Raw genomic sequence first — 26,378 nt, forward strand, 5'->3', positions numbered from 1 at the left:
GTGTGTGTGTGTGTGTGTGTGTGTGTGTGTTGGGACACAGCTGAGCCATCCTTGGGACCCCTTGGGGATGGAGGCGACTTCCTCAGGCAGAGCCTCCCTGGAGGCCCCCAGCCCTCAGGGAGAAAACTCACCTCTCCCTTGAGAACCTGGGCTCCTCCTGTTATCAGCCTCCCTTCCGGGCCCCTCAGCTCCAGACCTTCTGGGTAGAGAGGACACGGGGGAGGAGGGCAAAGAGGCTGGGGGGAGGGGTGTTTGGGAGGAGACATGCAAGGCGAGGAGAGAGGATGCAGGAAGCTGCAGCCAGGCTGCTCACGGCACAGTTTAACCATGCCCCTCGCCTCCCTGTGCCCACAGGCCCTTCTCCTCCTGGGGCTGAACCCCATCTCCGCCTCCCTTCAGGACCAGCACTGCGAGAGCCTGTCCCCAGCCAGCAATATCTCTGGTGAGTACCCCCACCAGCCTCCTGCAAGATTCCAGGTCCCCACAGGCCCCAAATCACCCCAGGTCTCCCAGGGCCTGCACACAGAGCTGTGCCCTCGGGCAGGAAGAGCAGAGGCATGTCCTCTCTAGGGCTCCAAGCCATTCATTGTAACTCCACGGAGTACTGTGTTGAGGAGGGTCCTGAGGTTGAGTGTAAGTGTGGTGGGAAAGAGAGCTGCAATTAGGGGACAGCATCTGCCACAGGCACCGCAGGGGCATGTGGCAAGTGTGCCAAGTAGTTATCTTCCCAGCTTTGGGGCGGGCAACAGGGGAAGTCGCCCCAGCCTTGCTGCATGAGAATCAACAGAGCGGAGGGCTGGGCTGTGACTCAGGCATCAGCAAGGAAGAAAGGCTGCTCTTTTCTCCGCTGAAAATGCCCAAAGCGTAAGACTGTGTGATGCTAGCCCTGTGCCAGGCCCTGCTGGGGGTACTGGAGGTACATTAACCCAGTTTTCACAACGACTTTCTGAGGTAGTGCTGTGATTCTCATCTTACACATAGGGAAACTGAGGCACAGAGGAGGATTAGTCAGTGCTGGAGCCACAATCTGAGCCCAGGCAGCCTGGCCTCCTGATATGTTCTTTAACACCCTGCTCCACAGCCTCCTCAAGAGAAAATACCGCGTGACTGCAAACGTTACTGACACTCGTATAACCTCACCATTGACAAAGTGCTCTTGTACAATTATCTTAGTTCATGCTCACAAGTGTCTGAGACCCAGCATCTGTACAGACGAGGAAACTGAGGCACAGGAGAGTTAGGTCTTCGGCTTCCAAGACCAGACCTTTCCCCACTTTGGGTGTGGTTTCTGACCCCTCACCCTGGCCCCTGTCACCAGGTGGAGAGGGTCCCCTGCACCCGAGGGTCCTTGGGGGGCTCACTGTACTTGGGTGATTCCTTTTCCTCTTCAGGTCTCTCCAGATTCAACCTAACTCATTAACTGAGCAGCTACTGTGCGCTGGGGCCCATGCAAGGCACTCAGGGGACAAAGAGGGGCTTGCAGTCTTGTCCGGGAGTCAAGTCCACCAGCTTGAGTACTGGGAGGCGGCACGCAAGGCGTGCGCTGGCAGAGGAACGACCTGGGGCAGCAGGGCAGCTGACGCAGCAGTCTTGGCACCCAGGCCCGCAGGAGAGGCCTTTACCACTTGGAACTGCTGCCACCAGGCCCGCCGTACCCTGCCTGGGGAGGCCGCAGGGAGAGGAATGAGCACTGCACTGGAGAAGGCCCACTGGGGTCCCGTGCTCACAGGGGCACTCGATCTTGTCCTGTCTGCCTGAGGGGCCCCACTGGTAGCAACAAGGATGAGCATGCCCTTGACGCCCTTGAGCCTCACTTTGCCCAACTGTAAAAGGGGGTGGGGGCAGGAGGGGTGATGCCTGCCTCAAAGATCTGTTTTGATTGAACGCACTACATTTTATGGTGATAATTCACAAACTGAGTACTATCTATTATTGTTGGTAACATCACCAGGCTTTTTAAAGTGCTTACTGTATAGCTGGAATGAGGGGAAGGCACTTGCCATGAATTGCTGACTACAGTGGAGGTGGCAGGAGGTTAGATCAGGGGTGGTGTGAAGCCAGGAAGGCTTCCTGAAGGAGGAGGTTTCAAGGTGAGTCTCTGAGAGGCTCTGAGCATGGACCGGCAGAGAAGAACCAGTGCTCTGAGCCAAAGCTAGAGCTGACTGAGGGCCAGCAGGTGAGTTTGGTGGAAGAACAGGGGAGGGATGAGGAAGGAAGAGCAGTAAGCCTGGGGAGGTACTGGGAGCCCGGAGCATCTGGCTGCAAAGCTGGCTAAGCCGGGTCATGGGGAACAGAAAAGTTCTTGAGCAAGATTCTGGAGTTCTGGCAGAGAGAAACTGGGAGGAAGGAGACGTGCTCCGAGGCTGGGCCTCAGAGGAAGGGCCCGGCCTGCGGTCCCCCACGCACAGGGGCCAGGTCAGGCTCCATTAACTTGCTTGTGCTCCAGAGGAGTGACATCCCTGAGCCCACGCAGGTGTCACCTGTCCTTGGAGGCAACAGGCCGTGATGAATGTCGTTCATTCCCCAATGGTTTGTACTCTGTGCGCCTGCCCCCAGCCCAACCCAGCCTGGCTGGCTCCATGACGCACGATCCATCACCCTCCACAGCAGCCTCTGATAATGCGCTATTTGTCTTCTGACACCGAGACCTACCATCTACTGACGGGCACTGGTAGAGACAGATGGTGAGGGTGGGGCGGAGGGACCAGGACAGATGGATGGGCGTCTGGCTGGGGTGGCTGGCACTGAACTGGGGCCTTTGGAGGGCCTCTCACATGCCAGGAGCAGGGAGGCGGGGTCCCCAGGGCCGAGGCTCCATCATGTGGCAGATCACAGACTTCGCAACTCATAAAATCATGGCATGAATACGACAATGCCAGAAAGTAATAGGATTATTGACTAATGACATCAGAGACAAGCGGAATGACATCGTTAACAAGGACCCAGGGTCATCAGTTCCCATCCCCTGTCTTACGGTCATGGATGATAATAATAATTCATGATAGGTAATATTTCTTCAGTGCCTACTATGTGTTAGACACCATTCTAAGTGCTTTAATCTCAGTGAAGCATCACAACGATACTGTCAGGAAGAATTTTTATCCTCATTTTACAGACGAGGAACCAAAAGCTCAGAGAGGTTAAGCAACTTGCCCAAGCATACACAGTTACTAAGCAGTGGCTCCAAGATTAGAATCAAATGGGCTTGATTCCAGACTTTCCCACCACCACGCATGTGGCCACCCAGAGAGCCATAGTGCCCAGGGCCCAGTGTGGTCAGTCATCCAGGAGCGCAGAGTCATCTTGCAGTTTCCCTCGCCCATATTGGGTTGGCACACAGCCCCCAATTTTCCTCGGACCTACTATGTGCCTGGCACTGTACTAAGTGCTGAGAATGCCAGAATGAAGCCCACAGACCCACAGGGCAGGAGGCTCCCACCCACCTGTCCTGATGAATCAGAGGCCTTACAAAGGCATCTTTCCACCCTGCCTAGCCGAGGAGGAGCCCAAGCACAAGGCAGCGAGCGAAGCGCAGGACCCCCTCCCTGCCCTCTGCCGCCCTCTCCATGCCAGGTGACCCAGGCAGAGCCCCCGCCCATCCATCTCAGCAGCACCTTCCTCTGAATGGGCGAGATGCGTGTTCGGAGGCCGCCCTCGGGCCAGCTGGCTGCTCCCGCTCTGGGCGGCCTTGGCTGAGTCCTTCTCTTGGGCTTAAACCAAACGGGGGGGATGGGTTTCTTAGCCGCAGGGCTGCTGCCAAGCGCCCACCTACGCTGGTTCCTTCAGAAGCGTGTGATGGGAGCCCGGACAGAACTGGGGACAGGAGCCAGGTTCCCGTTCCCCTCTGAAGTTACCGACCGCGGAAGGATCTGCTGAGCACACATGGACCCCGAGTCCGATGGGAAGGGAACTATGTCATCCACCTGGGGGGAGAAACCGGTGCCTGACTGTGCACAAGCATTAAATGGGCCACCTTCAAAGCGTTCTTCTCCGTTCATTAAAGCAGGCCCCGGGACCCTGACTGAGCAGGGTGGTTTCAGAGGCGGGTGGCAGCCCTCCACACTGTTCCTCTCTCCTTTCCCCCCATTCGCAGCGATTTGGTGCAGTCCCACCACAATGCTCCCGACAGCAGTCGGAGGCTGGGCCCCGTGTGTCTGCTCTGCGCATGTGTGGGGAAGGAGGAAGCCACCAGCCCAGGCCTATGCGTTACTTTAGTCCATTTGACACACACACACACCCCTACCCACCCACTCTCTCTAACCCCCCCCCCCCCCCCCCCCCCACGCCAAAGACCCTGAAGGGATCTAGCTGCCCTATGAAAGAGGGGCTGAGCCACCAAGTGATGTCAACACCTCAGATACACTGAGCATACACCTGCCTCAGGCCCTTGGTACTTGCTGTTTCCTCGGGCTAGAAGATTGCTGGGCCTGCTCCCTAAAACCACAAGGCCAACCCCCCTATTGAACTTTCTTGCCATGTTTCCGAGCCTGAGTTCCGCCGCCACTCCTGATTGGCCCTCTACCTCTGGCCACGCCCCATCTGGCTCCACCATGCCCTCGACCCGCCCCCGCCCCCCATTTGTCTCCTGACTGCTTTAGTTAAGCTTCTCTTCTCTCCTGCAGCCTCTTCCTGTCTCTCACACAGACTTTCATTCCCTCCAGGATTTTCTGGGCTCTTAATGTAAAGGTCACGTTTGCGGCAGTGTCCCTCGCGCCGCCTCCACGCAGCCTTCTGTGCAGGAGGAAGGGAGGGAGGGGGCACGTTGACACGGAGGAACCCCGGGCGCAGAGACGGGTGCAACCAAATGCTATGAGAACCAGTTGCCCAGACCGGGGCTGTCTGTGGTTCCCTGGGAAGAGCCCTGGGCTGGCGTCAGAAGACCAGCGTTCAAAACCCACTTCTGCCTCTTAGTGTCTGACTGCGGATAAGTAATTTGACTGCAAAACAGGAAGAATTAGCGCCCACGTTGGCAGGTGGTGTGAGACCCATAGTGGGTGCTATGGAATCCTAATCCATACAACAGACTAGGGGCAAATGGCATCTGCCCTGTGCACTCCCACCCCCATATCCCACGAGCAGCTGTGGGCGAGGTCAGGGCTCTGGGCAGGGGCTGGTACCTGGTCCCCAAGGCCAGAAGGGCCACCCGCTCAGTGGCCGGTCCCTGCCTTGGCTCTGGCCTGGTCCTGGCTGTTGTTGGTGCCCAGTCCTACCCTGCCCTCTGTTCTTTGCAAGAGGAGCTCTGGGGAAATGTCCAGGGCAGGAGAGAGAGGGAGGGAGAGAAGGCAGAAGCCATGCTGACTGACGGGGTCTGGTAGGCCGTTCCAGCTGCTGCCCCACCGGATATCCCATTTAATCTTCCCAGTGCCTGGCTCGGGAGATGCTGTGCATGAGTGAGTGAGTGAATGAATGACCAGCCTCTAAGGAAGGTACGATGGTGTCCTTAAAAGAGATGGTGTACGCAGAGCACCTTGCACGTGCCTGCACACAGTCAGCCCTCAGTAACTGCTGCTCCCCTCCGCACTGCCTCCTTGATGTCCCCTCCCTCTGTTGGCACACCACGTGGTGTAATGGAGAGAGCACTCAATTTAGAGTCCAAAGCACCCGATCCTGAGTCTCGTTCCTTCACTCATTGACTCGTGAACTTGGGCAAGTCACTTGACTTCCCGAGGCCTCAGTTTCCTCACCTGTAAGAAGGGAATGCTGACATTACAGAGCAGATGAGGATCAAACAAAATATATGAAGAAGGGCTTTGAAAAAGCTGAGCACAGGCCGCAACATCCCTCCCTCCCCGCGGCCATGTGCCTCCGCCTCCCCACCTCCTCTGGACTCCGCACTGGCAGCATGACCCGGGACAGATTAAAGTCCCAACCAGGTGCGCTCTTGCCACGCACGGCCCTGCTTTCCTGGCGTTCCGGCCCCCACCACTGTTCCCTGAGGCGTTCTTGGAGGCTCTCGGTGGCAGAGCACCAGGGCTTGGCCCACCCCAGCTGCCAGGCCTGCCGGCTCCTCGTGTCCATTAAGCCCCGGTCCAGATTTCTTTCTCTTTCAATTAAACCACTTGGCCTCAAGGCCTCTGCCCTTGAGCCCTGATTTGCACGAACACCCTCTGAATAGCTTTGATTAGAAAGAAAAAGCAGCATTTGGTACAAGTGGTGCTCAGCGCTGCCCTGTGTCCAGCAGGGAAAGGAGGCCAACTGAACCCGGGGCTGTTTCCTGAGAGACTGGAGTCAGGCTCATCTGGGCAGGAGAGGGCAGGCGGGCGCCAGCCAGGGTTTGGCAGCTGCTCATGCCCAGCCCTGAAGAGGCTGCCCCCACTGGTTCATGGCTCTGCCTGGCTTGTCTGTGCATTCCTGTGCCAGTCCCAAGAATTACTCACCCTCTCCCATCATGATGGGCACACTGGTTCTTACAGGCCCCGTGTGCCAGCCTTACGCAGGAGAGGGGCATCCAAGGGCAGAGAAATAAGGGGCAGCATCAGGGAGGGGAATGCCAGGACTGTCCTCAGCCCAGCGCCCACCTGTTGGAGACCAGAAGCGCCCCCCTGCTCTCCAGAAGTGTTAGCATGGCCTCAGCTCTGTCCCAGCATAGGCACACACACACACACTCCACTCCAAAAAGCTTTTAATTCAGGGCAAATATTTGGAGGAGGACTTTGACATTCTCTTTCCGGTTCAACTGTGTACATCCTTTTCTGAGTCACAGACCCCTCTGAGAATGTAAGGAGAGCCTTTCCCAATTAAAATACATGTATAAGCCAAATTTTTCATTTAATTTCCAAGACTGTGAACCCTTAAAGCTTCCAGTAGACTGAGATTAAGAATTTCTGATCAGATCCAACCACTTCATTTTGTTAGAGATAAAGACACTAAGGCCCAGAGAAGACAAGCAACCTGCTTACGGTCGCATAGCAAATTAGTAGCACAGCCCAGTCTGAAGCCAGTGTTCCAGATTCCTAGTTCAGTGTCCTTTCTACTCCCCCAGATGGTGTCTTCCTCCTTTTTCTTCCTATAGTCCCCTCCTCAGGCAGTCCTCTCTTAGGGCCCAACACAGATCAGAGTACAAACAGTGTATGTTCAGTAAATGCAGTTTTCAGGCCAGCTGGAAGGTGGGCTAACTGGTTCCTCCCTTAGCTGGGTCCTCCCTGCAGGCCAGCGCAGATGTGGTTTGACTCTAGAGTTGTGTGAGGGGGCTGGGTTAAGGGTTGGCTGGGTCTGTTCCAAGCTGTTCCAGGCCATGAAGTCAGGGCAGGGGACCTGAAGCATGTGCAGCCTTCCTCTAAGTGCCAGCCAGGACCTCAGCTTTTGCCATCACCTCCAGCATCTCTGTCCTCCTCTGCTCTGGAACCTACATTGGCTCCTTAGTGCCATAGCCTTGAATTTAGATTCCATCCCCCGGTGTCTCCTCTGCATAGGATGCATCTCCTCTGCATCTCTGCTCTGGGGTCATTGCTCATGCTCTGTCCTCAGCTGGCGTGCGAGTCTGGGCCAGTGGGGAGTGGGGTAGGACACTGGAGTGGGGCTCTCGCTCTGCCTCACCTGCCGTCTCTGCCCCCAGGACTGCAGTGCAATGCATCCGTGGACCTCATTGGCACCTGCTGGCCCCGGAGCCCCGCGGGGCAGCTGGTGGTTCGACCCTGCCCTGCCTATTTCTACGGTGTCCGCTACAACACCACAAGTAAGGGAGCGTGTGGAGGGGGGGCCACGTGCCGGGAGGTGGGACAGGATGGGGACAACTTGGGACTCGTTGGAGGTGGGGAAATAATAATGATAATGACAATAACAATAATCACAACTATACCTCTCATGGGTACAGCTACCATTTACCAAAGGCCAGCTCTGTACTCTGCTGGGCGCTGTGTGCTCTTTACTGCTGACTCATAGCACCCCCTGCAAGACCCTGCATGGAACTGTGTAGTGCTCAGCATGCAACTAAGGCCTCTGAGGCTGAGAGAGGTTAGAGAACTTGCTCGAGGTCACCAACCGGTAAGAGGGGCAGCTGGAACTGCATCCAGGTCTGTCTGACACTTTCTTCTGCAGTTGACAGACTGGGCCAGTCGATGTGACCCCACGACACCCCCTGAGGTAGGGCAGGAATCGTCAGAATAGCCCCAACGTGGCTGACGAGAACCCTAGCCTCAGAGAGGTTACGAGGCCTCCCCAGGGCCCTCCAGCCAGGAGGTGCGGACTCAGAGTTTTAGATCCGAGGCAGGGGCCTTGGCCCTGCGTGCAGGCCCACAGGTGGGTGGGGCGGGAGAGGACAGACCCAGGGTCAGTTTGGATACTCGATCCCCATATAAACACCTTGCTCCCTGGGGCCCTGTGCCTGCCCCTGAGGGCTTTGCAGCTCCTTGCTATACCACCTGCCACCCACAGAATTAATTTGCTCTCCCCCGTCAATGACTCACTGACCTCTGCTTATCAAGAGAGCAGCAGCTGCAGGCCATGGGCCCTGAGCTATCTGAGGGGTGGGTGGAGTCCCTGGGTGGGCCCTTGGGCTCTGGTGGGCCTGAGCTCAGAGCCCCAAGAGGGTCCCGAGGGTGACCAGTGACACGTGGTGGTTCACTCCAAGACTCACTGCGTGACCTTTAGCACATTTCCCCCTCTTATGCCTCCAGCCCCTCGTCTGAGGACGGAGAGGGCTGGTTGACATGGCTTCTAAGACTGTCCAGCTCAAACTCCCAATTCTTTCTCCTGCCCCTCTCTCCTTTATCAGCTGGAGGAAGGGGGTTGGGCTTGGGGGCTGCAACCAAGGAGGGGTGGGAGAGCCCTGGGGAGCCGTTGAGCCTGGGCAGGAGGCGGGAACAGCCGGAGCACGCATTTTCACATGTCTGCAACCACATCCTGGACCCCAGAAGGAGAAGAAAGACTGGGCGCGGGGAGAGGAGGAAACACGGGCAGGAGGACCTAAAAGGAGATTTGGAGTACACAGCCCACCAGCCTCCAATTTAGCAGGGCCCATTTTACTGTTATGAAATGGAGACAGAGAGGCTGGTAGCTGACGGAGGTCACAAAGCTTGGAGGTGGAGCCAAACCCGGAAATCAGGGTCCTCCCAGCACCCCCTTTGCATGCTGTGCGCCCACTGCTTCTGGGCTGGGGCATGGGTGCTTCTAGGAGGAGGCCCCTCTTTCATGACAGCACTAGGTCCTGTCAATTCCACCTGCAAAGTGATCCTCGTGTCTGACCCTCCATCCCCAATGCCGCTGCCCCGTCTGAGGCACCCCAGTCTCTAACCCTAGTTCCTCATCTGACCCTGTCACACCTGTGCTTGGAGTCAACCTTCTGTGGCTCCCCACTACCTCCATGGTCTAGTCCATACCCCTGAATGGGGCCAGCCAGGCTTCCGGTGGCTACGGCCCTGCCTACCTTTGCAGCCAGCCTTGGCCACTCTCCACGAGCTCCTCCACTTGTGTCCCTAAGGGTGAACTGACAGGCCCCAAATAAACTTTTAGTGCCTGGGCACATGCTGCTCGACTTGCCAGCCCGGCCTTAAGTGGAAGCCGGGAGTCCCGGGTCCCAGCCCCAGCTCCGTCTGTAGCTGGTTAAGAAGCCCTCGGCACTGGCCCTCTCCCGGCCTCGGTGTCTCCACCTGCAGGATGGGTGGGAGATTTGGGTGAGGTGCTCTCTCTCGGCCCCCTCGACCTTCCCTCTGTGATCCCAGGAGAGGAGCTTGGGAGATGGGTCCCTGACGTGGGGGCAGGGCTGGAAGCCTCCCCAGTTCCAGGTGCTCCCAGAGCCAGAATGATGAGGAACACACCCGTATAATCAGTAGCAACTGGGAACCCAGAGCTGCACCTAATCATTAGGCACTAATTAACCCATTTACTGATGAGGTGCTGCCAGGCCTTCTAGGCCTTTCCTTAATGTCCTCCCTCCTGCTGCATCTGATCTTCAAATGGATGGGAAGCATTTCCAAAAATATCCATTTTCCCGTGATTCTCCCGGAGGACTGCTCAGCTCAGCAATTAAAGACGAGGAGGTCGCCTCCTCCTTGGTAACGGCTCGCTGCTCGTTCCTTGGGCCTATTTTCTTTCAGGATCCCCTGCCCCCTTCCCAACAAAGCCTACTTCCCCCCTACCCCAGCCCATGACCCGGCCTGGGAGGGACTCCAGGCTCTCACCCCAATGAGGGTGCGAATATGGGGCTTGAGCCAAGGGGACTCCTCCCATAATCCCCACTTGTACCCCCTTTGATAGAAATAAGTGACATGCTCTGAATCTTATGTAAGGTTGTATAAATACAGCTTCAAGACAATAATAATCAATATCACAGCCCCCACCACACGCCAGGTAGAGCTCCAGCACTCCGCTCGTGTTAACTGAAAATGTTGAACGAGGAGCCATTGTTAAGATCGTTTCCATCCTGCAGATAAGGAAGCTGAGAGGTTGAGTGACTCGCCCAAGGTCACACGGCTAGCAAAGGGTGGTGCCAGGATTTGAACCCAGGCTGTCTGGGTCGAAAGCCATTCTCTTAACACTACTTTGTCCCGCCTCTCCTAAGGCAAGAGACCCCCCTTCGCCCCCCACCCACGTGCCCCTTCCAACCAGCTCTCTGCCCCCAAGCCCCTTTCTTTGCAGACATTCCGGAGCAGCTTCTGGCCCATGGCAGACACACTGGATTCCCCTGGTTCCTTGCCTCCCCCACATGTCCCTGAAAACCCAGTCCTGAGCTCTTAGCCCCCTGGTAGCTTATCCCTCATTTAGCAATTAGGAGGGAATCAGCCGCATCTTCGTGAATGCTGCCCAAGGGCTCAACTCTGCAGAGACTCAGGCCTTCTGGCAGGGAAGCTGCGCGGAGCTTTAAAAATCCACTTAGCCTCATTTCCCCACTGGCGTGCTGCGGCGTGAGTAGAGGGGCCGGGAAGCGGGATTAGAGAGGAGGCCTCCGCGTGGGAGCCCTGGAGGCCAGGCCGTGGCTCCCACTGAGGGGAGGCAGCAGCTCCCCTCCACTGCCCCCCCCCCCCGTCGTCTCCCTCCAGGCCTGATGCTGCCAGCAGAGAAGAGCGCTGAGGCTGGACAGTGCCTTGGGGATCAGCTGGTCCAGCCCTTCCTCTTACAAATGAGGAGAGGGGCCCGAGAGGCCGCTGGCTGAGGTCGCTGCCATAGTGCAGTGGCACTGAGCTGGGCCTAGGGCCCCGCCTGTGGCTCCCACACAGTGCTCTGTCTCTGCCCTGGGACTCAAGCAGCTTCCCCAGCCCTCCTCCTGCCCCGCTGGGGTGGGGCTGTGATGTGAGGGTCACCGGGAGCCATGGAGCCTGCAGTAGGGCAGGGGGTCCAGTGGAAATAGCTAAGGACTCAATTTCTCTTCTAGCTAGATCTGCCTGAAGTCAGGGCCAGAATTAACTCAAGGAAACACATCTAGAGTCACTGATGCCAGAGAGGGGCTTGGGGTAGGGCAGGGTGACCGCTGCCAGCAAAGGAGAAAAGACTCAAGATTCGGAACCCCTTGGTCTTTCCCCTCTGGGTTTCAGGGCCCTGGTGCCCCAGGGGGAGGCAAGAGGCAGGGGGCACTCTGTGCAGCTCCAGCCATCCCAGAGCCCTGAAGCCAGGCCTCAGTTCGGACCACAGGGCCCCTCCCCACCTCCTTAGAAGGTGACAGGTTCTGGGCTGCAATCCAGGCTGGTGACCGCATGGCTCCCCGCTCCTCCCCAGGCCACTCTCCTGTCTTGTCTCCCAAGTGCCATGTGCCAGGCTGGGAGCCAGTTGCAGCAGACCCTAATAATAAGGTCCCTGCTACATGTGCTACATGAAAGCCACCCCCTGTGACATCCCCCAGCACACTCCTACCACCTGTCATTTTCCATCCCAGGAAACCTCTACCATGGATGTCCCTACAACATGACCCTCTGGCATAAGGCCTGCTGTAGGGAAATGCCACCATGGGGACCTTCCCCAACACCTGCCCTGGGAGCCCCACCCCATGTGAAACCTGCCATGTAAGGAACCCCCACGGGACACCTCACCACAGAGAGTCCACCATACGAAGCCCTGCCATTTCAGTGTGCCACGTGAGCTGTCACCACACATCCTTCCGTCACGTCATGCCCAGCCACATGAACCAGAACTGACTCATGAGATCTCACCATTCTTTTTGCTGCCACGTGAGACCCCAGAATGGGAGATTTCTCAGAAGGGCACCCACCACGTAATCTGCCACCGCATACAGGCTTGCGTGGTGAACTGGTCAAGCCTGCCCTGGGCCAGTCCCACGGGCATGACCATGCCAGCTTGGGTGGGCAGAGCCGTGGCCCTATGGGCAGGTGTTAGGGTCACCACTGTACCCCTGTTGGGGGCCAGTGGGCAGGAGGGTGGGGGTGGCAGGGAAGCCCCTCTCCCCACTTCACCCCAGAGCTGCCTAGCCAGCAGGCCCTTGTGCTGGCCCAGATGGATGGATAGATGGACAGACAGATGCCCAGGCTACTCTTCGGGAGAGGAGTCCAGGGTCACTCTGACTCTCTCTTCTTTTTCCAGACAATGGCTACCGGGAGTGCCTGGCCAATGGCACCTGGGCCGCCCGCGTGAACTACTCCGAGTGCCAGGAGATCCTCACCGAGGAGGTGAGGCAGGGCCCAGCGAGGCTGCCCGTGTTGAGGGGTCTGTGCCTGCTTCGAGGCCAGGGGTGGTGGTGGGCAGAGGCTGACACCAAGGCCTGGCGCAAGGGAAGCCGACTGGGGAGCCAGAGCTCACGCCCGGAGCAGGCATCCCCCGGGGGAGGGCGAGCCAGACGTGCAGTGGGCGGGCTCTGGCAGGCATGAGTTGGGCCTTCGTCCCTTCCTCCCCTCCTCCTTCACTCATTGGGTCGGGTTCTCATCCGTTTTCCACCACACCCACCTGTGTACCACATCCAGGTCCAATGGGGGCCTGTAACGGAGTGAGGGATGGGGTGAGGGGAGCAGTGCCGTCAAAAAAGCCCTTAGAGAGCTTTTTAAATCTTCAAATGTTTCTGAGAAGATATTGCTTTTGCATAATACAAAATTCAAAGATACAAATGGAAATACAGAGAAGAGTCTCCCCCCCTGCCCCACCCTCCCCCCTTCCCAGCCACGGGTTCCCTCCCCAGAGGCAACCATTTTGCAGCTCCTTAAGTGCTCTCCCAGAGACATTCTCTGCGCATGTGTGTGATCGTGTATATATATTCTTTTTTGTTTTTGCTCAAATGCTGCATATTACACACACTCTTTGGCACCTTGCTTTTTTGGTGTAATCATCCATCTTGGAGATTGTTCTGTATCAGTCCATAAAGAGCATCTTCATTCTTTTCTACATTTGCATAACATCACGTTGTGCAGATGTACTGTAATTTATTTAACCATCTTTATTCTCAGTCTTTGGTTATTACAGACAGTGCCGCAATGAATAATCTTTTAAGGGTGACATTTAGCAGGTGCACGGGTGTATCTATCCTCCTGGTGTTGCTGCCGCCTCTGTGCCCCTTGCCCCCTCCCTGGCATCTCCACCCACCCCTCAGTGAGTGCTGAGGAAGGTGGGGGTCATGTAGCTGGAAGAACCAGTGGGAAGAAAGTGAAGGGCAGAAGGGAAGATGCCCCAAGCCGTCCGAGGGCCCCAGGTTTCCAGGGTGTGGAAGAGAGGGGCTGGTCCAGGCAGTCCTGAGAATTCCAGCACCTAAAAGATATGAATCGGGAGGGAGGTTGCGGACGCTCCATCCCATCTTGTGGTCCCTAGACCTGCATGGTTATAAGAATCACCCGGAGCCCTTGTTCAAACATAGGTCCCAGGGCTACACCCAACACCCAATACATCAAACTCTCCAAGGATGAGTTCGGGATCTGTATTTTTAACAAGTGCTCCGGGGGAGCCTTCTGATGGGGAAAAAGTGAGAAGCTCTGATGTAGTGCAACCCATTCACCTCACAGACGGGAAGACTAAGGCCCAGGAAGGGGGAGTGACTCACGCAAGGTCACATGGCCAGAGTGAGTCAGAGCCTGGAACCGGGGGCCTTGGGGTCCAGCTGTCCTTTGCCCACCGCCAGGTACTGGGTGTGAAGCGAGGTGGGTGGTGAGAGGACAGCTTTCTACCCCTAGCACCCTACCCCGTCCTGAGCGCTTTGTTAGCCCCTCCACCAGGCTGCCTGACCTCACGTCCCTGAGATCTTGGGGCTCTGCTGTCTCCTTCCAGAAGCTGCAAAGAGAGGGTGAAGCTTAGTCTGAAAGAATAGTGCTGCTTTGGCAGGATGAAAAGGTTCCCTGGGATGCAGGGGGAGAGGCTCCCTGGCATTTCAGATCACACAGGCCAGAACATGTGGCCCACCCAGGCTGGGGTGGCCTGGCTGGCTCCCTGACCACCTGACCTCAGCAAAGAGAGCCCCCAGGTTGCTAAGCATGCACACAGTGAGCCCACTGGGAAGTCCTGGGGTGGGGGATGAGGGCACTCCCTAAATGGGGGAGGGAAGTGGGGTTCCAAGTCAGGAAACAGTTCATCCAGAAGAGCTGGGCTTGGATGGGGTGGGGTACTGGCAAGAAGACCACTCAGCAGGGTGGAGAACTCCTTACCTGGCACACAGTGGGGCGTGGGGAGGGCGTGGCACGGGAAACGGGGCTCATGCTTAGAAAGGCAGATCAGTGCAGTCGGTGACTCTTAGGACCACAGCTGATGCCCAGAGAGGATGGTAGGAGGGAGGGATGGCGAAGGCAAGGAGTCTTCAGCCCCACCACTGCACCCCACCTGGTGTTCTGAGCATCCTGCTGGGTCTGCAGAGCCTGAGGCAGACAATGTATCTCCAACTGGATGTATCTCCAGTTGAGGGTCTGGTCTCCAGCCTCCTGCCTTAGGACAGACACCCCTGCCCCCACCCCAGCAGAGCAGGTGTCTGTCCCCTTCCTGGACAGTGGCAAAGCTGGAGATGTCGCAGCTGCTCCCAGCCTCGCTCCCTGCACTGGAGCCTCCTGAATGTCAGGGGAAGTTCATGGTTCACCCAAAGCTCTCCTGCTCTAATTTAAGCCCTTTTCTTGTAGTTGGCTGACTGGCGGCTCTCAACAACCTGCCTTTCCCCCAACACCCTTCAAACTCAAGGTCTTTGACAGCTGCCCTCAGCCTTCCTTTCTCCTCGTCCTGCAGCTCCCATCCCTTCCACCGGGACAGGGGTCTCTCCCTCTCTCCACCAGCAGGGTAAGGGCCAGAAGGATGGGGGAGCACCAGCTTCTCATCAGTCCCCTCTTGGGCAGTATCACAGAACAGTGTGAGCTTTGGAGGCGGACGGTTTGGGGTTTGGATTCTGGTTCCAACACTTGTGCTGTGCAACCCTGGGCAGGTAATTCAGCCTCACTAAGTCCCAGCTTCCTTGTCTGTAAAAGAGCCGAGAGTAACACAATCTCTGCCTCCTGGTAGAGGGAGGGTGGGGTCCGCCTGTGTCTTGGCCTGTGGAGGGCACTCCATCCATCTGCCACTCCTCTGCCTCTCACCTCACCTGGGGTCAGGGGAAGTGGCAGTGTACACCTGGGGTGGGGGTGGGGGTCATCCATGAGGAGACCACAGGTAACATGGGCACCCCCTTCTTCTGGTTACCGACAGGATAGGGGCTGCCACCCCCATCCCAGCCTGCCCTGCCTGGCTTTGCCACCCACCCCCTTCCCCCGCAGTCCCTGCCACCTGGTTGCCTAGCACTCTGGATAATCAATTAATTTAATTAGTTAAAATGCCATCCCCTTCTGCCAGCTGCAGCCTGGCCAGACCCCTCCCCACTCCCAACACTCTCTGTCCTCTCCCGGAGTCACTGCGAAGAGGAAAGTCTCCAATTAATGGAGCAGCCCCGTTTCTCAGCTCTGGGCCCAGGCTAAGCCCTAATTAAGCACCAGCACCCCAAGGGGATTGCAGATAATGGATTCGCAGGACGGCTGCCTGTGAAATGGGACTTGTGAGGGCGCCCAGAGGCCAGGCGGGGAGGAGATCTGCTGACAGCCATCACCACCAGGGATGAGCCCCCAGAGAGGGAGCTTGGCTTGTGCATGGCCCAGCCCCTAGGGATGGCACTGACCCCCCAGCACCACCATACATGGGCCCCTGCTCCCCATATCAGCACCCCCGCGCGCGCACACACACACACACACACACACACGCTGTCTTTTCCACTGCAGGGACCTCCCGACTGCCCCAGACTCTCCCCTCCCCCGTCTCACGAACCTTGCACGCTCTGCTCCCCTCCCCCACACTCTGCTGAGCACAGGGAGCCTGGGCCTTAGGCACATCCTGGGAGGGCACACCGTGATGGGACATGAAAGGGACTCAGGGGCATAGGCTTGTGGGCCGGGGTTCCCTGCTTACAGCGGGGGGTTGTTGGACCAGGGCTTCTGAAATGCTTTGGAATCATCTGGGCTTCTTGCTAAAATGAAGATTTTGACTCAGTGGGTCTTGGGTGGGGCTTAAGAGTCTGCCGTTCTTAAGATTTCTGCAAGCTCCCAGGTGATGCTGATGTTGCTGGAGTGCCCACTGGTAGGGTGAGGGAGTAGCTCAGGAAACCCAGGTGGAAAGGAAGAGCCACAAAGTGGGGCCAGCTGGGGATGGGAGAGAGCCCAGGCAGCGGGGACTCTGCCCCATCCCGAAAAGGCTTCTAGACAAGTCTGACACTGCTGCCGTTTGGGACAAGATGTGTCTTGCAGAGAGTCTGGTCAGAATTGACCCAGCACTAATTACTTATTGGATTCTGGTCACTGGGGGTGCAGCAGAGTGGCCTCTGCCCAGTGCCACACTGTGCCACCTTCCTCAGGGTAACTGCCAGTCTTAGGTCTCCAAATTGGACAGGGACAGAGTACTGATCAGGTCCCCGGAGATTGGCTGTGTCCGTTTGTCCTTCAAACACCTAGCTGCGTCTGCAGTGAATGGTGGCTTTCTCTCAGGAGGTCACTGATGTCTCTTAGGGTGTCATTAGGGTCTCTTGGAGTGTCACTGGGTATCTCTTACGATGTAGCTGGCTGTTCTTTCTGGTGTCACTGACCGCCTCTCAGGATATTGCTGGCCATCTCAAAGGGTGTCTCTGGCTATCTGTCCTGGTGACTCTGGTCGTCTCTTGGGGTGACACTGCTGTCTCTCCAGCAGTCTTCTCGGCCTCTCTCTGCACTGTAACTCCCAGCTGACTCGCTGTTTCTCAGCTTCACACAGCTTGAGTCACGCAGACACGGCACCCCGAATGGTTTGGCCGAATTCTCCCCTTTGAGCCTCGGTGGAGAAAATCCCTGTGGAGCCCCATCCTCCTGCAGAAGCTCTCCAAGGATCCTGGGCCAGGATGGACAGAATGCCTCTGTCTTCAGCCCCTCCTTTTCCCCCAAGAAGTGCACTGTGGGGACAGGGCACGAGAGTCTTTAAGGTCAAGCAGACCTGAATTCCAGTTGCTGGCTGGGTGGCTTGGGCCAGAGATGCAGCCTCTTCAGCTGGAAAAAAGGACAGATGGATAGTCTCCGAGGGCAGCAGCGACAAGGAAAAGCAATGACGTCTGTAAAGTGCCTGATGCAGTGCCCAGTATACAGGAGGTGCTTAATAAATGACCCATCCCACCCTAAAGCAAATGACCCAGGCATGGCCTGCTGCAGTGGCCGGGGCGGGGGGCAGCTGACGGCAGGTGGTGGCAAAGGGCCTCCCTACACACTCTGCTGTCTCGTCCACCTGAGCCTGTGAACAGAGCGGGGACACCATGTGGGTCTGGGCTCCCACAGACATTGTTACTACCCAGGGGCTTCACAGGGTAGATTATGGAAAATTTAATAAAAGGAAATGAGGTACCAGCTGCAGACAGGCTGGATGTGTGCACGTCTTCTGGAGTCTCTGGATTTGGCATCTATGACAGCCAGGCACTCAAGGACGCTCCCCATTTGCGTGGCAGTGATGACTACCCTCTGCCCTCTGCCCTCTCTCGCCTGCCTCCATTTACAGCCCCCTGGGTCTCGCCCCTTCCGAGACCTGAGTTGCTAATGTGATTTCCTGCTATGCTCCTGACAGCCTCTGCCAGGAAAACCAGGCCCTAGCACAGAGCTCCCTGGGCCTCCTGGACCCCAGAGCTTCTTCAGTGAGGACGCCCCTTCAGAAGGGATGCGGCGGGGGCCAGGGAGAGCAAGGAGGGAGGGCTTGGCCCCTTCTCAGATGCCTGCTGGGGTCCTGCTGCAGAGGCGCATCCCTTGTCCCTGGGTGGGTGAGTTTGGGCCTCAGTTTCCTCAGCTGGAAGATGGGTGGGGCTGGATTTGATCCCTTAGGACTAGCTATGACATCCGTGGGCTCTCTAATTCTGACAGGAAGGTCCACGGAGAGCCAGGAGCTCTTTGGTGGCTCAAAAAACACACAAGTCCTCTGTGAGCTCACCTTTTTGTCAATACTGGCCAGTTTCTGTGCATCATCATTCCCTAGCCCCATCCCAGAGCTTGGAAAGGGTAAGGGAGGGGGTGCTAACAGGGACTTCTCTTTGAAAAGCCGGTTGTTTTCCAACATCCACACTCTGGCTCTCTAGCCCTGCCCTCACAGGACCTAGAAAAGGGTGAATGGGGGCTTTGCTCTTGGGGAGCAGAGGTCTGCATAGAGCCGGGCACTGGGGACCACCAGCCCCCCATTATTGGGTGGGGACCATTTGCAGCCTGAATACCTTGTGCAGGTAAGAAGCGGTTTGAAGTTGAGTGGCCTTGAATGAGTCGGCATACTTCTGGGCCTGGTTTTCTGCAAAGTAAAGTCCACACCCCTTTCAGCTGTTCCCACGGGGTTCCTTGAGGGGTTGAGAAGATAACAGATATGAAATACTCTGTAAATAGGAAGGCTTCGTCACTCATGGAGCTTACATTGCTTGGAGACGGGACCACGATGTTTCCAGCTTCCTTCAGTGTATGAAATGAACTAATAACACTGGAGACTCTGTTAGAGTCCCGGGTCAGGACCCTGTTCACTTCGAGCAGACCTCCTGGGCCAGGGGTGGGACCGAGGAAGCGAGTTATGGCCCCTGAGAGATTTTCTCTGGTTTCTAATGATTCTCTGGATGCTGCTCCACAGCGACCACCCTTCCTCTCCTTACCGATAGGAGCGGCCTCAACTGTGACAGGAGGGAGTTAGGGCTGATGGAGGAGATGGTGGGTCAACTCAGAAATGGGTGCAGGAAGGAAGTCCTAGAGGTCTGCACCCATGAGGGCCCCCCGGTGCTAGGACTAAGTGGGAATGTGAGCGTGAGAGCACAGCTGTGAGCTGTGCACACGCGTTTGTGCACGCAGAGTGGGGAACCCTGCGTGATGTGGAGACTCAAGGTCACGGATACTTGTCTGACAGCACAGAGCAGTGGACAGAGCGTGGGATTCCAGGGCAGAGAGATACCCTCAAATTGGACGCCGCTGCCCTCGGCAATGCTTGACACGGGTCGGGGCGCAGGAAGAGGGATAGCTTTGTTACCGTGATCACTCTGTCCCGGCCGCCCATGGGGCCGTCCTCACACGTCCGTGAGCGCAGGGGTGCGGCTGTGTGGAGCCTCACTTCTGCCCCTCTCTCCCACCTCAGAAGAAGAGCAAGGTACACTACCATGTCGCTGTCATCATCAACTACCTGGGCCACTGCATCTCCCTGGTGGCCCTCCTGGTGGCCTTTGTCCTCTTTCTGCGGCTCAGGTGAGAAGGTCCCAGCACTGTCCCTGGGCCTTAAGCAGGGTGGAGAAGTAAGAGGCAGGGCAACTCTGGGCTGCAGCTGCTGGGAAGGGGGATCCTGACCCCTCACCTCAGTGGGAGGGGTGACAGATGTAGGAGTCCCAAGTGTCTTGGAACTCCTAGGAGGGGCGCTTCTGCCCCTGCCCAGTAACTGCTGGCGGGAAGATGGGATGGCCAAAGCCCAGGCTCACCTGTATCACCCACTCCCAGACCAGTTGCACACATTTAAGAGACCAGGATGCTGGAGCCCCTTTGGGTTTACACCTGCCTTGGTCCAGCACTACTGCCAAGCATGCCAGTGGCAGTGCCAGGCAGGTCAGTGCCAGGAATGGGGGGGAGGGAGCAGAGCTGAGCATGAGGCTGAAAGCTGGGAGTGAGGCATCTGCTGGAAGCCTTTGATGTTTTCTGGCCCTCAAACCTGGAACCATAGGGAGCAGAGGGGCCCCCGGGAGAAGGGGCATCTCCAACAAGTAAGCAGCCCCTGGTCCCTGGAGCACCACCTAGGTGCCAGGCTCTGCCCCAGAGCTGGGCAGGCCACAAGTAGGAAGGGCCCTGTGGAGCATCAGGAGAGCCTCTGCTACCACCTCCCAGTGTGACCTAGCCAGTCAGCTCCTTGCTGAGCCTCAGTTTCCTCAACCATACACCTGGGCTGGGGTGATGCTGGCAACTTGTCCCTCATCCTCTCTCTCCTCCCCTTGCTTCTATCACCCACCCTCCCTTGCTGCTCCTAGGAGCATCCGATGCCTGAGAAACATCATCCACTGGAACCTCATCTCGGCCTTCATCCTGCGCAATGCCACATGGTTCGTGGTCCAGCTCACCATGAGCCCTGAAGTCCACCAGAGCAACGTGGTGCGTCCTGAAGGGGCAGGCCCAGGGTCAGAGGAAGGGAGAAGGAGGGCCAGGGGCCAGGCCTTATGGTCCATAGAACAGGAGTGGAGCCTGGGGGGTGCCCCATCCTGCCGAGAGGAGGCCCAGGCAGAGGGTCGGTGCTGCTGCTGCCCCCACCCGTGCCCTGGCTCATCGTCATCTCTGATGGGGGTGGGGCTGCAGGGCTGGTGCCGGTTGGTGACAGCCGCCTACAACTACTTCCACGTGACCAACTTCTTCTGGATGTTTGGAGAGGGCTGCTACCTGCACACGGCCATCGTGCTCACCTACTCCACCGACCGGCTGCGCAAGTGGATGTTCATCTGCATCGGCTGGGGTGAGCGGGCCAGCCCCCTGCCCTGGCGGGGCTGCCCTCTCCTCCCCCACACTCAGCCCAGCTGGCTGGGCACCTGAGAAGTTGAGGCCAGCTTGGGGTGGGGGTATGCACCACAGCCCTCTGCCCCTACTTGGGGGTTGGGGGTGGCGGGGACATCTTGAAGGGAGCATGTGGGCTTAGAGTACAGACTCTACCCCGGGGAACCACTGCCGGCCTCTAGGCCCTGGGCTGCACGGGGGGCCTCCAGGTCCTGCATCCCCCAGACCCCACTGTCAGGCTCTGGGACAGCCGGTCTCTCCCCCAGGTGTGCCTTTCCCCATCATCGTGGCCTGGGCCATTGGGAAGCTCTACTACGACAACGAGAAGTAAGTCACCTCCTTCCCTTCACTGCCCTCAGGGCCCCTGAGCCCCGAGGTCCAGGCTCCCAGCCCAGCTCTGCCTGACACTCCCCAGGGCCCTGCAGCCACATCACCTGCCCTGTCAGGGCCACAGTTTCTCCATCTATAAATGGAGGATGCTGGGGCTGGTCAGTCCGGGCTCCCGACTAGTGCTCTGCCTGAGCTGGGCTAAGCATTTGGAATAGTATCTGGCACATAGTAAACGTCATATAAATGTTTTCTATTAATATTAAGATTGACTTAACAAAAGATTCCATGGATTTAATAGAAATTGATCCAGACCATCTCAGAGGCTCCTTCCAGCTCTGCAGTCCTGAGGTGCCTGGATAAATGGAGGAAGGTGTTCCCAATCACCCCCAAAAACTAAGTTTCCGCTGCAGTGGGTCTCGGCCTCAGCTCACGTCAGAATCACCCAGGAAGCTTACAAAGTACTGGCGCCCGGGCTTGACCTCTGGGTAGTTGGATGTAATTGGTCTGGAGTGTGGCCTGGGCACTGGGGTGTCTTTTAACTGCCCAGGTGACTCTGATGTGCAGCTAAGATCGAGACCCACTGAGAGAGAGACAGAAAAAGGGGACATGGACAGCTGAGGGAGGGGCCAGGATCTTCTCTGCCCAAGTGTTCTCAGGAACCCACCATCTGACTGGGGTGCCAGGCACCTCCGTCACAGTGACAATTCTTCCCCCCACATAGAAGGGAGCGGGGGCCGCCGCAACCTCACTGGGCTCGACAAGGAGCCTGGAAAATGATATTCATGTTTATCAGGGTGACTCTTTCCTGCCTTGGGCCCAGCTGGCGCTCACGCCTCTGCACAGCTGGTGGAGCTGGGAGGGTGGCCAGCTGACAGACAGAACTGGGGGTCTGGCAGTGATGCCCAGAGTGGTGGCCTGGGCAGTGGTGCCTATGCCTGGAGGTGTGCAGGTGTGAGTACAAGGGAGGAGAGGAAGAGCTGCCCGGTGTGGGTGTCTCTGTGTGTGTCTTGGATGGAAAATGTCGCCTAAGCTGAAGTTCCTCCGAGCGGCTCTGGAGCCCCACCTACTGGTAAGATGCTGACACTGCAGCGAAGGGATCCAGGGCTGAGACATCAGAAACAATCTTGACATCCCGAGGCCAAGGCCTGGACCTGGCCCTAGACAGCTTGCGTTTGGTCTGCACAGTGTTTGTTGAAAATTTGAATTTGTTGCCAACCTTTAAAAAGTCAAGAGGTTTCACATAAAAATCTCAGTTCTGGTTTATGGAAGCATCATGAGATCTAGGCACATGCACGAGTCTGCATATCCCCGGGGCCATGGTCTCTGGACAAGGACATGGGACCTCCCTGTCCCTGACCACCCCCCAGACCTCCCCAGAGCTTGCTGGAGGGAAACTCAGGAAAATGCAAAGTGATTCTGCCTCTCCCAACAGGTGGGACCTGTGGAATCTGCCTCGAGGTGGTTCAAGCTGCAGTTAAACGGCTTTAGAGATTGCTAGCTGTTGGGTGCCCACTGTGTGACAAGGTGCAGTGCAAGGCACCACATGGGCATGTGTCAGAGCCGCAGTGGGGACCGAGGGGAGCAGTGGTGTGTTGGGCCCTGCCTGTTCTGCTCAGTGGTCTTTTCCACAATCCCCTCCTGCCACAATTCCGTGCCTTCAGCTTTACACCTCCTAATAGAGGATGCTATCCATTCTGCAGGTGGGATAGCTGAGGCACTGTGGTGGGGTCAAATGGCTTGACCTTCTGCCAAGGTTGGAATTGGGGCCCCCAGAGCCTGGCTTTCAGCCCCAGTCCTACCCACTACCCCTCCCTGTGCCACTGAACTGGACCCACATGACCCTCCTCTCGCCTCCCCTCTGTGGCCTTCTAGGTGCTGGTTTGGCAAAAGGCCTGGCGTGTACACCGACTACATCTACCAGGGCCCCATGATCTTGGTCCTACTGGTAAGAACCTGGGCAGGTGGGCAGGAGAGAAGGGCATGGGGGGAGGGGCCATCAGCACCTCCCTAGCCAAAGGATCCCTTTGCCTAGAGGTGGGACATGCAGGGCCAGGATGTGCCAATGCGAATGACAACAAGGGAACCAAGACCAGACCTGAGATGGCTGAGTCCCTGACCTGTCGGCCCAACCTCCTGCCCCTAACATTTTGCACTCGTACATGCCCACACCATCACACCGTGTGCTCAAATTGCAGATCAATTTTATCTTCCTTTTCAACATCGTCCGCATCCTCATGACCAAACTTCGGGCATCCACCACGTCTGAGACCATTCAGTACAGGTAATTGGTCCTGCTTCCCCCACCCATGGGGGCTTCGGAGAGCCTAGCCTCTGAGCCAGGGTCACCCCCCAGGCCCTGCAGTCCCTCCTGAAACCCCAGCTCCCCTGTCTCAGACCTTCCTGGGACCTGCCACCCACCTCCCCCAGACCCGGTCCTGTTCACCAAGACAGAGGCCCCAGCCCCATCCTGGGGTGGCCTGTGACCCTGGGCATCCCCACCCCTGGCACCCTCCTCCTCCAGGAAGGCTGTGAAGGCCACTCTGGTGCTGCTTCCCCTGCTGGGAATCACGTACATGCTGTTCTTCGTGAACCCTGGGGAGGACGAGGTCTCCCGGGTCGTCTTCATCTACTTCAACTCCTTCCTGGAATCCTTCCAGGTACAGCTGCCCCACCCTCACTCCCCCCACCGCCCCACCCCACGTCCCCTGCCCCTCCTTGGGTGGGGATTCTCCTAGGCAGAGGCACAAAGCTGGGGAGAGGAGGGGGGCAGCCAGAGGCTGGGGGCGCCACACCCACCCCAGGCCCTTGACCCGCCTTCTCCCTCCACCCCAGGGTTTCTTCGTGTCTGTGTTCTACTGTTTCCTCAACAGCGAGGTAAGGACCCCGGGCTGGGCCCAGGAGGGCAGGAGGCCTGTCAGACCAGAGCTTGTCTGTAGCCACCTCCTGCCCTCCACATGCAGGCTCTCTCCTCCCTGCTCCCAGGTCCCTGTCGGGATGCTGCTAGGAGCCGAGGAGGGCCCCTGGCCCCCTTTCCACACTGCTCCTGCAGTAGCAAGCCCACCCTCTTTGTTCTCATAGGCAGCTGACATGGGGGGCGGCACAGAAGCTGGGGCTTCAGTCTCATCAATGAGTCTATGAAATGGCTTATTTAAACTCAGGAAGCTGAGCTCTCCAGCAGGGGATTCTTGTGGGCTGAGGGTAGGGGTTCTTCATGGCAAAGGCCCTGTGGCACTTTTGTGTGGATTTAAAAAAAGCACCCCTACCTCAGAACACTTGAGAAAATTGTCCCAACAGATATGCAAATCAATAATGTTGATGATGTGAATGTCGCCACCTCCTATGTGGCCCCCTATGCACCTCACACCTGTATACTGCTCACCTGTCCCGCTGCTCACCTGTGCAGCTGCTCTCCTGTGCAGCTGCTTACCTGTATAGCTGCTTGCGGCAGCCCTAGGGGAGGGAGGAGGGTCCTGAGACCCAGGCTCAGACCTTATGCTCTGCTCTGCGCCCACAGGTCCGCTCTGCCATCCGGAAGAGGTGGCACCGATGGCAGGACAAGCACTCCATCCGTGCCCGGGTGGCCCGCGCCATGTCCATCCCCACCTCCCCGACCCGTGTCAGCTTTCACAGCATCAAGCAGTCCACGGCAGTCTGAGCTGGAGGGCCAGGGAGCAGCCCCCGAGATCTATGGTTGGGAAGATGATCACCAGGCTCAGCCGGCTGCCCCGTCTGCAGAGGGACCAGCTCCTTCCCACACGTTGTACCCCCAGGAGCAGCTGGTACTGAGAGCCTGGGAGGCCCCCCCAACCCCAGGCTGGGCAGCAGTTCTAGACCTGAGAGCAGTCTGGGCCACGGGACGACGGACAATAACTGATAGTACCAGGCTGGGCCACAGGCCCCCTGGAGAAGAGGCTGAGCATGGCGTGGAAATGGGGAGACGGGAAATTCAAAGCAGCACATGGGTCCCTCTGAGAGGAGTCTGCTCCCAGAGCACAGAAAGGTCAGCCCACCAGAGCCCTGGGGCCATCCTCAGCAAATGTCGGGCCGCTTGCTGCCCCGGGGGCATCACAGGAAACTCCTGCGACAGCATCCAACATGAGATGATGCCCCTGGGCCTTAGCAATGCCTTCCAGCACCACTGGGAACCAAGGCCACGTTGTCAGAAGCCCTGGTGACATCGTTAGAAATTGGGTGACATCATCAGACATCAGGCCACATCACTAGAAACCCTCCCAAGCCACCAGAACTTCATCCAGCACTGTGGCACTGCCCCCAGAAATGCCCTGTCTTGCTGCCTTGCACCTGTGGACCTTTGCTACCCTGCTGGCCACAGGGCCCCCCCCCCCCACCCAACCACCAACAATAATCTCACCCTGATTGCTGTCACTGCCTGCCCCAGGGGCATCCCTTTGTGAGCAGATGGGGGTGGGGGAGTGACGGAATGGCCTGTGAGCAAGAGCCAAGGGGTGTCTCAGCCAAAGCCAACCTCTCTTTGAGGGGCAGAGAGTATTTGGGGCCATCATCCTGCTGGCTTCAGGGGCCCAGCCTCTGGGGCAACCCCTCTCCTGGTCAGGGAGCTCATGCCCCTGGATGGCTTCTGGGACAGCATCATTAGCTAAGCAAAGAAAGGAGAAGGGACAGGTGCTCAGCACCTCTCTGCCCCCAGTGCCCCAGAGCCGGACAAGTGGCTCTTGGGGCAACCAGTCAGTGGACCACTTACACCCTGGGGTGGACTGGCCCAGCACCCCCTGGACCTACCCATGTCCAGAGGCACTGGACAGCCAGAGCAGAGCCTTGGGGGTACAGGGCTGGGAGATGAGGGTGTTGGCTGTGAGGTGGGTGGTGATGGAAATAATAGTATTTATCTTTTCAACCAGCATTTGTGAAGGTCTGGACTGTGCTGGGGCTGGGTGGAGAGGGCCCCCAAGAGAAATGGAGGCCATCTCAGTCTTCAGGGATGCTGTTGGCTGGGAAACCTGGTAGCACTCACACACTGTCAAGGATGGGGTGCTAGGCGAGTCCCAGAAGGCTAGTAGAGGACTTAGGAGAAGGGCAAGGGTCTGGCCAGGCCCAGTTAACAAGGTCAGCTCTGTAAGCGGGCGAGCTATAGGGAGAGAAGGGCCAAGGGCCATGGGTGAAGGGTGCAGGTGAAGGACACCATGGGCGGGGCACAGCTTGAGCAAAGGGTGT

General features: G+C 57.6%; 1 protein-coding gene across 1 annotated transcript; it reads left to right on the forward strand.

Moving 5' to 3' along the window:
- Positions 1 to 327: 327 nt before the first annotated feature.
- CRHR1 (corticotropin releasing hormone receptor 1) lies at positions 328 to 24,843 on the forward strand. Its single transcript, XM_046676320.1, has 12 exons — positions 328 to 442; positions 7,556 to 7,675; positions 12,469 to 12,554; positions 19,471 to 19,577; positions 20,345 to 20,465; positions 20,667 to 20,820; positions 21,125 to 21,185; positions 23,061 to 23,133; positions 23,384 to 23,469; positions 23,710 to 23,845; positions 24,021 to 24,062; positions 24,703 to 24,843. The coding sequence occupies exons 1-12, from the start codon at positions 328 to 330 to the stop codon at positions 24,841 to 24,843; spliced, it is 1,242 nt and encodes a 413-aa protein (XP_046532276.1).
- The last annotated feature ends 1,535 nt before the right edge of the window (positions 24,844 to 26,378 follow it).

Source organism: Equus quagga, chromosome 11, assembly GCF_021613505.1.
Source record: "Equus quagga isolate Etosha38 chromosome 11, UCLA_HA_Equagga_1.0, whole genome shotgun sequence".
NCBI classification, from domain to species: domain Eukaryota; kingdom Metazoa; phylum Chordata; class Mammalia; order Perissodactyla; family Equidae; genus Equus; species Equus quagga.

Bases quoted from the DNA above. Each gene is read 5' to 3' on its own strand.
- CRHR1 (XM_046676320.1), top strand. From the start codon at position 328: ATGCCCCTCGCCTCCCTGTGCCCACAGGCCCTTCTCCTCCTGGGGCTG. The intron at 443-7,555 runs GTGAGTACCCCC...CTCTGCCCCCAG, and splicing joins CCCAGCCAGCAATATCTCTG to GACTGCAGTGCAATGCATCC. The intron at 12,555-19,470 runs GTGAGGCAGGGC...CTCCCACCTCAG, and splicing joins AGGAGATCCTCACCGAGGAG to AAGAAGAGCAAGGTACACTA.